The 11689-nt window shown below is 58.0% G+C and overlaps 1 protein-coding gene across 2 annotated transcripts; it reads right to left on the bottom strand.

Moving 5' to 3' along the window:
- Positions 1 to 1577: 1577 nt before the first annotated feature.
- LOC144279761 (apolipoprotein A-IV-like) lies at positions 1578 to 9335 on the bottom strand. Of its 2 annotated transcripts, XM_077841390.1 has the most exons (5): positions 9202 to 9335; positions 6937 to 7057; positions 3691 to 3754; positions 2850 to 2997; positions 1578 to 2365 (listed from the first exon to the last, which is right to left on the bottom strand). In XM_077841390.1, exons 3-5 carry the CDS (start codon positions 3731 to 3733, stop codon positions 1957 to 1959), a joined length of 600 nt encoding a protein of 199 aa, XP_077697516.1. In that variant the 5' UTR covers positions 3734 to 3754; positions 6937 to 7057; positions 9202 to 9335; the 3' UTR covers positions 1578 to 1956. The 2 variants fall into 2 exon arrangements, with proteins under 2 accessions (XP_077697516.1, XP_077697517.1); XM_077841391.1 differs by lacking the exon at positions 6937 to 7057 and having other exon boundaries at positions 9202 to 9326.
- Between the last annotated feature and the right edge of the window lie 2354 nt (positions 9336 to 11689).

Below are 11689 nucleotides of genomic sequence, written 5' to 3'. Positions count from 1 at the left end.
AAGCTGGCTGGGGAAACGGAGGGAGCCCCAAGGCTGGGGTCTAAGCTCCCTGCCCCCCAGAAGGACCTGTCTGAGGGGTCCTGGTTGTACCAACAAGCTGTTTGGGACTGTGTTCCTGTCGTCCAATAAACCTTCCGTTTTACTGGCTGGCTGAGAGTCCCAGTGAATCGCAGGAAGAGCGGGGTGCAGGGCCCTGACTCCCCCACACTCCGTGACACTCTCAGGATGTGAAAGGTGCCATATTCCCTCCCCCCGCGTCAGCCAATTCCCCCATGCTCCCAACAGCTCGGCGCCAGCGTCACCTTGAGGGAAGAGGCCCCATGTCCCGTTCCCTGCCCTTGGGCTGGATCAGAGCTGGTGCCCCCAGAGGACAAAGGTCTGTGCCCCACTCCCCAGCCCACCTATGCCACTGGCAGCAATGAGGCCCCCCGCCCCGAAAGATGCCTCAGAAGAGCAGTCACTGTTCGCAGGGAAACCTCGCCCCTTGCCCCACTAACCTTGGATTTGCGAAGTTGAAGAAAAAAATGTCACGACAAAGTAGCCCGACACTTGCCTGTGGCAGCAAAAGGATGCTGTGCACACCCGTGCGGGAGCAGGACAACCAACAGCACCTAGTCACCGTGGTGCCTTAAATAAAGGTCCAGACAGCCCTCGGCACCCGCTGCTCCCTGGTAAACCTTGTGGTGTCTGATGTGCCCAACAGCCAGCCAGCCTCCCTCCTGCACCCCAATTCCCTGCCCCAGCCCTGAGTCCCCTCTCAGAGCCTGCACCCCGCACCCACAACCCTCTCCCCCAGCCCTGAGCCCCCTCCAGCACCAAAGCTCCCTCCCAGAGCTTGCACCCCGCAACCCCTCCTGCAGCCTTACCCCCTGCCACAGGCTCAGCCCAGCGGCCCTTCCACACGCCGAACCCCTTGACCCCAGCCCAGATCCAGGGCAGGGCAGGGCAAGGGTGTTTGAGTTTCTGTGATTAGACAGTTGGCAACCCTAGCCCCAGTGCAGTGCCAGGGGGTCTGTGTTGCAGAGTGGGCTGTATGTGGGAGGGGGCTCAGTATGGAGTGCTCCCCTGAATGCAGTAGGAGACACTTCCTCCCCCGTACAGGCAGAGATGGCCCCAGTGCAGTGCCAGGGGTCTGTGCTGCAGAACAGTGGCGGGGTTTCTTACGGGGGGCGCCCCACACACAGGCAGTGACAGCCCCAGTGGGCCTGCGCTGCAGACAGCATGGTGAGGAAAGTTTGTGGGTAACACTGGCCAGAGCTGTTTATCAGGAGGTCACAGCAGCGCAGGGATAGAGCAAGCCCTAGGGGAAAGGTTTAAGGGGAGAGTTTCGAAGTGGGGAGAGTTTCGAAGGGGAAAGGCCCCTCGCCCAGGAGACGGCCCTATGTCCCCATCACATGCCCATGATCATCCCCCTGGCTTGCACCCCACGCATGGCTTGGCTAAGAGCCTGTTCTCCCTCACTGACTGGGGCTGCACGACCCCAGCCCCACGGGGCAGCGAGCGGGGTTATAACAGCTGCTCCCCTCCCCCAGGGAGGCAGCAGCAGTGCACAGGGTGATTAATCAGCAGGTGGTTTATTGAGCCCCTGGGAGGTTGTTGCAGACACAGGGAGTGACTAGGGGTGATGGGATGGGGAACCTGGGCATGTCAGAGGCCCTTAGAGAAGAGGCTGTCCCCGCTCAAGCACCTGTGACCCCTGAAGGCTCCGTGCATGGATGGAGTCTGTGCTCCCATCCCCCAGTCCCATGGGCTCCATGGATGGATGGGGTCGATGTCTCACCCCCGGCCTGCCCGCCCGCCCGCCCGGCTCTGGGTTCCCCTCTCCCCACCAGCGCAGGCCCCTCACTGCAAGTGCTGCAGGAAGGAGGCCCAGAGGGAGCCCAGCCGCCCCTGCAGGTCCTCGGCGTAGGGGTGCAGGTTGCGACGGACGTGCTGCACGCCATGGCTCAGGCTCCCCTACAGCTTCTGCAGGTAGGGCTCCAGCCCCTGCTGGAACTCCTGCATGGGCTGCTGCAGCCGCTCGCTCAGCTCCTGGACGAAGGGACCCAGCTGGCTTCGCAGCTTCTCCATGCTCTGCTGCAGCCGCTCGCTCAGCTCCTGGGTGCCAGCCGCCACGCTGTGGTGCAGGGTCTCAGCACGCTGCTCTGCCTGCTCCAGCAGCCCCTCAGCGTAGGGTGCCGGCCCAGCCCGCAAGTCCTCCACGCTCCACTGCCCCTTCCGCTGCAGCTCCCCTGCAATCTTCTGCACCAGCTGCTCTGTGCCCTTGCTCGGCTTGGCAGCCAGCTCCTGGGCCACAAGGGGCAGCTGCTTCTGCAGCTCTGTGCCATAGGTGTTGGCAGCCGCCAGGCTGTGGCTGATGCAGCTGCTGTGGGGACGGGTGAGCAGATGAGAAGGGAATGGGGGATGTGGGGCCTCTGCTGCTAGGGGGCTCCGGGTCCAATCCGGCCCCAGGCGGGGGGGCCTGGCTGGCTCAGAGGGGTGGGGAATGAGACACGGGGCCCTTCCCCTCTATGGGGCTCTGGGTCCGATCCGGCCCCAGGCAGGGGGGCCTGGCTGGCTCAGAGGAGTTGCCGGGTGGGGACATGGGATACGGGGCCCTGTCATCCTGGACATGGGCTCAGTTCTGACTCAGAGAGCAGAGCAGCTGAATACCCAGTGCCCTGGGGGTCTCCTAGCCAGGCTCGATCCCGGTGAGGGCCAGGGGTTCGCTGAGCCCAGAAGCCAAGGTGTGGGGGCTGCAGTCAAGGGGCAACTAACCTCCCCCATCCGCTCTGGGTCCATGGGGAGGATGGGAGGCTCCCAGCCCTCAAGGTAGGGCCCCTGCCCCACAATCAGTGCCAGTTTCTCACTTGATCTCCTGACCCAGCTCAGATTTACGGATCAGTTCCATGGTTTTCTCGGTGGAACTGGTGGCTTTGGCCACATACTCCCAGAAGCCTTTGCGGACCTGCTCCAGCCTTGGTGTGGGCTCATCGCTGAGGAGAGAGGCCTGGCTGCCTGTGGGGTGACAGAAATCCCCAGCAAGACCCTGTCACTAGGGGCCGCAGACCCCGCCCTTTCTCTGGAAGGAGGGGCTGGTGTTACAACTCTGGCCTGGGGCTCAGGATTCCTGGGGCCAATGCCAGGCTCTGCAATCGACTCCCTGTGTGGCTTTATGAGAGTCACTTTAGGAAATTTTCAGGTTCCTAAATTGGAAATAAGGAGCCCCCACTGTGCCAGGCACTGCCCAGACCCCAACCAAGCCTGGTGTTTCCCACTGTGCCGGATGCTGCCCCGACCCCAACCAAGCCTCGGGCTTCCCACTGTGCCGGATGCTGAACACACACACAGTGAGAGACGGCCCCTGCCCTGAAGAGCTGCCCTAATAGAGAAAGGCAGGATTAGTCTCCGTATTTTACAGATGGGAGCTGAGGTCCAGAGAGATTCAGGGGCATCTCCAGGGCTACCCAGGGAATCTGCAGCAGAGCAGGGAACTGAACCAAGAAGTCCTGAGCCCCAGCCCAGCGTATTTACCACAAGTCTCAGCTCCCCCTTGTAACGCTGCCAATTCTCTACCTGCGTGCATGTGTGTTCTAGGTGTGTCTGTGGGCTCAAGGCCGCTGTGCAACTAAGTGTACGGTCCCAGGCAGAGGATCCCTCATGGGGCTTCCCCAGTGGGGCAGGGGCAGGCCTGCACCAAGATGCACTCACCTGCCAGGATAGCCAGCGTCAGGATGAGGGTGAAAAGCTTCATGCTGGGAGCTTCCCTGACACCCTGGTGCGATGGAGGAAAGAGGCTTAGAGCAGAGCGGGAGCAGACTGGGATGGGGGTTCTTAGGCCCTGCCACCAGCACCTCTTGTCATGCATTAATCCTCGCACTGTCCCCCGTGTCACCAGGTCACGAGCTTTTTCTGCCATCCTAGTCCAGTGCTGGAGACAATTGCGAGGAACCCCTGGCTGCAGACCCCAGGCTCTGGCAGGAGGGGGAACAGTCAGTCCCAGGGGGCTGGTGGGCAGTTCATAATTGAACCGAAAGCTGTGCAGCCTTGATTAGAATCATTGGGGGGTTAATTGATCGTAGCTGGGTTTAGACACTGGCGGGGGGAGGGGGGGTTTTTCAAAAGTGTTGCTTTAAAATCTTTCCAGGGGCCTTCTCCCACCCAGCAGCTCCTTGTAAATCTGGGGTTACAAGGACCCAGAGGGAACCAACCCCCCTGCCTGGGGGTGAAAGCAGCTCTCTCTTCGCTGGGGCTTGCCTTGGGCACTACTGTGTTTTGACATATGGGGGATATGTTAAAATCAAAACCGTTTATACCTGTGCAAAGGGCAAAATGATGTGACCTGGGATGGCAGCATTCTGCCCTAATGCAAACAACAGTGCGTGGTGAACTGGGCACTCAGACGCCAGGATGCCCAGAAACACAGCCCCCGATTAGGCACCAAAATAAGCGTCCGGCGTTTCAGAAGGGCCCATAGCATGCCAGGGCTGAGCAGTTTGGGATCTGCAGCCCCTTGTATTGCCCGTGCTGAAGAACAGGGTGGCTCTGCCCGGCCAGCCTGAGCCCCAGCTTGAGGTTGGAGGGACCCACCCCACCACCAGGAGCCATTCTCTGCACAAACCAACAGCATTTATATCCTGCCTGAGTCCAGCAGCGACTCCATGAGACCTGCACCAAGCAGACAAGCTGCTTAGCCCCTCTCCAAGCTGTGGCTGGCCTTACCTTGCTCTGCCGGCTGATAGGTCTCTGTCTTCTCCAGTAGGCCCTCCTGCCGCACTGCTCCTGGTATTTATAACCCAGGGACAGGCAATAACCACAGAGAATTCCCTCTTATCTCCTCTCAAGGCCTGGCCAGCCCCAGTGACACCATCCCTCCTGGCACAGGGCTGCAGGGGCAGTCAGTCAGAGGAGAGTGTTAAGGCGTGGGGCATATCTTTGCTAGGTTTGTAATCCAGGGCGACATCCTTGGAGCTCCGTCCTGCTCCCAGACTGAGCCTAGCCTGGCTGTGGGAGTAGAGCAGCTGCCCCCAGCCAATTCATCCTGGGCCAGATTCTCTGCTGGTGTAAACTGGCCCAGCTCTACTGAGGTCAAATGTCCATCCAGAGAGAATGGGAATGACAGATCTTAAAGTACCATCATACTTAAACCCACTGGTCCCCACTCCCAGCCCAGAGCCAGGCTGAGAACCCAGGAGTCCTGGCTCCCAACCGCCAGTAACCACTACATTCCATCAGCTGGTCTCAGGGTTGCATGGGGGTGGAGGGGGGGAGAAGAATCGTCACACATTGGGGGCAGACTCCTAGCCTTTCCCATTGGCTTGTCATGCCCTGATATCCCCCTCCCACCCCAGCCAGCTCACCACCGCTCCCCTTCCCTCTCCTTCCTCACTCCACCCTCACCCCACCGGGGGAACCTTATCACAAAGTGTCCTTTGGTTCCCTCTGGGCCCATCCACATCACCCTCCAATGTGGCACTGAAAGAGCCTGGCCTGGCCAGAGTCCACGGGGCCCAGCTCAGCCAGTTCACAGGAGGGGCCAGCGCAGTGCCAAGGCTATGACTCTATGGCAGCATCGAGGCACGAAGGAGCAGGAATGGCTTGATCCCGTTCCCCCTCTTCCTGGCCTGTGTCACAGTCTGGCCATGCACAGCGTGTGGGCTGAGGCCCCACCCATTTCACTCAATTGCAGACAGGTTGGAGTCCCCCAAGCTCAGGGCCCTGGTACAAGTGTCTCCTCCTTGCCCCCATCAGCCCTGGCCACCCCTCTCCTGCCGCAGCACTGGCCCTAGCTTATCACAAACTGTCTGACCCAGCGCTGAGTCTCACTCAGTGACCCCAGTGGGGCCGGGGCCCAGCCACTCACAATAAGGGCTCAGCACGTTCCACCCCAGCCTGGAGCAGGGATACAGGGCTTTACCCGCCAGTAACCTCCCCGCACCTCCCACTCAGGTCACGGGGAGTCACGGCTGGGCTATATTCTCTCAGCTCAGTGGGTCAAAGTGCTAGCAGCAGCAGGGAGGAGCAATGCCGACCTGTGATGCGACTGGCTCTGGGGAGCTGAGCCAAGCCAGCAGTACAAGGAGAGAGACAGACATGGGGAGGGGGCGGGCTGCACAGCTGTCCTGTGCCCCTCTCACTTCCCTTTCCCGGCTCCGCCAAGAGGAGCGAGGCTGGCTGGTTACACAACCGGCGACGGGATGTGGTTCCTGGCCGACACGTGGGGTGACTGCTCTCCTGTCAGCATGTTTCTGCACCCCTCCCAGAGGTACTCCCACCTGCTGCCTCCTTGGCCTTCCTGTCTGTGCCAGACAGCCCAGCTGCACTTTGTACCAAGGCAGCTCAGCCTAGCGTGGTACCAGGGCCAGCTGTGGCTTTGCCTGCCGCTGTGAGGGGCTTGGGCTGAGGGCCAGGCCCCTTGGCTGTAGTTTAAGCAAACAGGGTTCAAAAAAGAACTAGATAAGCTCATGGAGGACAGGTCCATCAATGGCTATTAGCGAGGATGGGCAGGGATGGTATCCCCAGCCTCTGTTTGCCAGGAGCTGGAAATGGGCAGTAGGATGATCACTTGGCGATTCCTGGTTCTGTTCACTCCCTCTGGGGCACCTGGCACTGGCCACTGTCGGCAGACAGGACACTGGGCTAGATGGACCTTTGCTCTGACCCGGTCTGGCTGCTCTTAGGACAGATGGACCAGAGGGGGCGGCGGCGGGGGGGGGGGGGAATGGAAAAGTGTCTTCTCATAGTTTCACTGTGGAACTCATTGCCAGAGGATGTGATTGAGGCCAAAAGCTTGGCATGCTCCCCAGATGGATGGGCTGGCCAGGGTTAGGCTAGTGCCTTCATTTCGACAGGAATATAGATCTGCCTGATTCCAGGGTCAAGCCAATTTCTAGTGGGGTCAGGATGACACCTGCACTGGGGGCTGAGTATCCCACATAGCGCTTGCAGGGCTCTCACCCTTCTCCGGCACTGGCGGCTCTTGTGGCCAGGCTAGCTGGGTCCTGGCTTCGCTTTTCCAGTACTTGGAGTCTTTAAAATGGTGAGGGGGTGCCAGTCACTGAGCTGGCTGCCAGAGCAGCTGCAGGATGAGAAGAAAAGGAGTACTTGTGGCACCTTAGAGACTAACAAATTTATTTGAACATAAGCTTTTGTGAGCTTCAGCTCACTTCATCGGACGCATTCAGTGGAAAATACAGTGGGGATATTTATATACACAGAGAACATTAAACAATGGGTGTTACCATTCACACTGTAACAAGAGCGATCAAGTAAGGTGAGCTATTACCAGTAGGAGAGCTTGCGGGGGCGGGTGTGGGGGGAACCAAGGTGGGCCATTTCCAGCAGTTGACAAGAACCTGTGAGGAACGGGGTGGGGCGGAATAAACATGGGGAAATACTTTTACTTTGTGTAATGACCCATCCACTCCTGTCTTTATTCAAGCCTAAGTTAATTTGCAAACTGGATAAAATTAATTCCAATTCAGCAGTCTCTCGTTGGAGTCTGGTTTTGAAGTTTTGTTGTTGAAGAATTGCCACTTCTAGGTCTGTAATCGAGTGACCAAAGAGATTGAAGTGTTCTCCAACTGGTTTTTGAATGTTATAATTCTTGACGTCTGATTTGTGTCCATTTATTCTTTTACGTAGAGACTGTCCAGTTTGACCAGTGTACATCGCAGAGGGGCATTGCTGGCACATATCATATTGGTAGATGTGCAGGTGAACGACCCTCTGATAGTGTGGCTGATGTGATTAGGCCTTATGATGGTAGGGCCTAACCTATGATGGTAGGGCCTAATCACATCAGCCACACTATCAGAGGGTCGTTCACCTGCACATCTACCAATATGATATGTGCCAGCAATGCCCCTCTGCGATGTACACTGGTCAAACCGGACAGTCTCTACGTAAAAGAATAAATGGACACAAATCAGAGGTCAAGAATTATAACATTCAAAAACCATTTGGAGAACACTTCAATCTCTTTGGTCACTCGATTACAGACCTAGAAGTGGCAATTCTTCAACAACAAAACTTCAAAACCAGACTCCATGGAGAGACTGCTGAATTGGAATTAATTTGCAAACTGGATAAAATTAACTTAGGCTTGAATAAAGACAGGAGTGGATGGGTCATTACACAAAGTAAAAGTATTTCCCCATGTTTATTCCGCCCCACCCCATTCCTCACATGTTCTTGTCAATGGCTGGAAATGGCCCATCTTGATTATCACTACAAAAGGTTCCCCCCCACACACACACCCCCCAGCTCTCCTGCTGGTACTAGCTCACCTTACCGGATCACTTTTGTTATAGCTTTCAGAGTAACAGCCATGTTAGTCTGTATTTGCAAAAAGAAAAGGAGTACTTGTGGCACCTTAGTTAGTCTCTAAGGTGCCACAAGTACTCCTTTTCTTTTGTTACAGCGTGTATGGTAACACCCATTGTTTCATGTTCTCTGTGTATATAAATCTCTCCACTGTATTTTCCATGGCATGCATCTGATGAAGTGAGCTGAAGCTCACGAAAGGTCATGCTCAAATTTGTTAGTCTCTAAGGTGCCACAAGTACTCCTTTTCTTTTTGCGGATACAGACTAACACGGCTGCTACTCTGAAACCTACAGGGTGGGAGTTCTGCAGCCTGGGTTAGCCAGTCCTTTCTGGCCGCGACAGCTGGGAATTCCCACATTTTGCTATGCAAAAGGCCGGATTTTAGGTGTGCAGCACCCAACGTGCTGAGAGAGCCCTTTGAAAAGTCTGGCCAGACCTCAGGCCCTGTGGGACAGCCCAGTAAAAAGTCATAACGCCCATTCAACCTAGTCCTGCTGCGGAAGTCCTGCCTTGAGCGACTTGTCGTCGCTGCAGGGCCCGGCAGGCTGTGTAGCTCCCAGGCTGCTCTGTACCCCGAGCCTGACTGCTCCCTGACAGCAGGGGCCCTTCCAAAGCTGGTGAGTGGTCAGACACTGGCATTTGCAGGAGAGTGTGTGGAAGGGCTCTTGGGGTGACCACCAATCAGGCCTGACATTGGTCAGGGCCATCCGCTCACACACCATGCCTCCGCCTCCATGCCCCTCTGCTCCCAATTCTGGGGTGGGGACAGGCCACAGTCTCACCTTGTGACAGGAAGGGGAGTTGGAAGCCAGTAGGGGTAGATGCAATCGGAGCACCAGGGCAGGTCTTGGGAATGACTGTACACCAAATCCCTGCCCTTGTGCTGCCACTTACCCGGCTGCCGAGAGCTACTGGCAGGACGTGCCAGGACTTGGGAGAGGGGGCCTGGAAACCGGGGTCCTGGAAGTTCAAGGCAGCAGCACAGCCTTCCTCACCATTCTGATGGCGTCTCTACACGGCTCCAGGAGCATCACTCCTTGCACAATTCTGGAGGGAGAAGAGGGTGAATCTCTGCTGCCTGCAGCAACCTGTCCCTAATCCCTGCGCTAAGGTGGTACCATTCCTGTGGTAGGACGACTGCAGCACCCCTATCATTCGCTCCAACAGCTGGGTGGGGGAGTCTGAACACCTCATGCCAGGAAAAGGGGTTTGATTAAATAAATTTTAAAAAATTCCTTGTAATAAAATCCTGCTCCTGAGCCCATTGTGCAGGGACCCAAGGCTGCAGGGGCCCTGGTCTCCATGTGGTTCAATCCCCCATCACCAGACTCCACCTTATCCTCTGCACCCCTCCATTCCTAGCACTATCTGATTGTCTACACCACCCATCCAACCCATCAGGCTCCTTCCCTTCCCCTCTCAGGGACAATGTCTGGTCAATGCAGAACTGTGCTAGCCCCAGGAGATGGTGAGAAAGCCCCGTGCTATCGAGCAGCCTGGCCTCGGAACAGACATGACTGATACAAACCCAGGGCTCAATCCCAAATGGCAGCACGTGACCCTTGCTGGAGGATGGCTCTTACCTGCCCCAACGGAGCCAAGGGTCAGTGCTTTTTGCTCACTAGCAACAGGTGAATAGCTCGCCCTGCCAAGAACACCTCCCAGCCCCACCACTGGGGTGCACGGTCCCATTCCTGTGCACCAGCCCTATTGCCACACAGCCAGTCCAAACAGGCGCATTGACCTGCCAGCACGAGAACCCCTGCATAATCCAGGCAGGGTGCTTCCCGCCCAGCAACGCCAGCACCTGGCCAACCCCACGGGGCTCACACTCACATGCTGCTCCCATCTGGATTCAGGAGAATCCCCCAACCCCGGTGAATCTGTGCAAGGGTGAATTGCTCTAGCCTTTCTCTCCCAGCTCCAGGCCCTCGCCCTGCCAGCGAGCCTGGACAGCCCTCTGCTGGCCAAACCCCTGGCCTCGCCTCAATTCTAGCCCAGCCTTCTCCACAGCCCCTCGCTGGGGGCCGCTGGCCTAGCTCTCAGCTTGTTCGGGGGGGGGGGGGGGGGGGCTCTTCTCCAACCCCTCACTGCTTCAGCCCCACCCTATGGACAGCATGAGCACCAGAATTGGACATGGTGGCCAGTATCAGTCCCATTGATGCCAGGGTATGTGTGCTCCCAGACAGGTTTCCACAAGGATCCCTGCCGTGGGGCACTGGGGCCAGAAATGCCAGCCTTCGGGCCTCCAAAAAGGACACTGGAGCTGGTCCCCACCCCTTGAGCTTCCTCTCCAACTACCACCCCCTCAGATCTCAATCTCCCCTCCTCCCCCACCCTCCCCCTTCACACTCCCTGACTAGGCTCCCCCCAACCCAGGCTCTCTTTATCACCCCCTGTCCCACCCCCACCTCCCCCTCAGCTCTACTCATTGACAGATCCACTCTCTGCTCCCCCTCAGACCCATTTCTCAAGGCGTTTCGGGGGCTCATACTCAGTAACCCCACCCCCACGGGAGGGAGAGGTCTCCAGCGGTGCTTCACCGCCCCCTTCGTGAGACAGAAGCAGCCGAGGACGGTGCCCAGTGCTGGGGGGTTTATTCAGACAGGACATTTCCAACATCATGGGGGGAGGGGAGGTGTTTTGAGGGTCTCTGTAAAAGATCCTTCAGTTCCCATAACTTATAAACATGATTTACACACAGAGTCTCTAACGGCGGGGCGGAGGAACCCCCAATCCACCGCTCCTCCAGGGGCTGCTGGGACCCCCCAAACCGTTGCTCCTCCAGGTGCTGCTGGGAGGGGAGGGGGTTGCTGGGGATCCCCCAATCCGCTGCTCCTCCTAGTGCTGCTGGGGGGACCCCCCAACCGCTGCTCCTCCTGGTGCTGCTGGGGGGGGGGGGGGCTGCTGGGGATTCTCCCCCCCCATCCACTGCTCCTCCAGGTGCTGCTCGGGGGCTGACAGGACCCCTCCCTCAAAGCGCTGGTCTTCCTCACAGTGCTGCTGGGTGGGGATGGGATGCAGGCAGGGCCCCCCAAACTGCTGCTCCTCCTGCTGGGGCGGGGCTGTGTGTGTGCGCACAGACAGACCCCCAATCCGTAGTGGGTGCAGAGAGCGCTCAATAGGTCCCTTGTGGCTCTTTGGATCAGTGTAGGCTGGGAGGGGAAGGGCCGGGGAGGCCTGAACAGGGGAGCTAGGGTGCAGCAGCCAGAGAGGTTGTGGCCCCATCACCCTAGGGGTAGAGTCTGCCCCACAGCTCTCTCGGGTGTGAGGTATGAGGCTGCAAAGCCACTGGTACCCCAGCGATCCAAGGGCACGAAGGGAGGGGGTGTAATTGGTGCAGAAAGAGAGAGAGAGAGAGAGAGAATCTCCCCACAGCTGC

Source organism: Eretmochelys imbricata, chromosome 24 (assembly GCF_965152235.1).
Source record: "Eretmochelys imbricata isolate rEreImb1 chromosome 24, rEreImb1.hap1, whole genome shotgun sequence".
NCBI lineage: Eukaryota > Metazoa > Chordata > Testudines > Cheloniidae > Eretmochelys > Eretmochelys imbricata.
This window is presented reverse-complemented; position numbering and strand designations above follow the sequence as displayed.

Excerpts from the sequence above, each read along its gene's own strand:
- LOC144279761 (XM_077841390.1), bottom strand. The coding sequence starts at position 3,733 with ATGAAGCTTTTCACCCTCATCCTGACGCTGGCTATCCTGGCAG. Across the intron at positions 2,998-3,690 it reads GACGCTGGCTATCCTGGCAG|GCAGCCAGGCCTCTCTCCTC; the intron begins GTGAGTGCATCT and ends GTCACCCCACAG. Across the intron at positions 2,366-2,849 it reads GAGCTGGGTCAGGAGATCAA|CAGCTGCATCAGCCACAGCC; the intron begins GTGAGAAACTGG and ends CCGTCCCCACAG.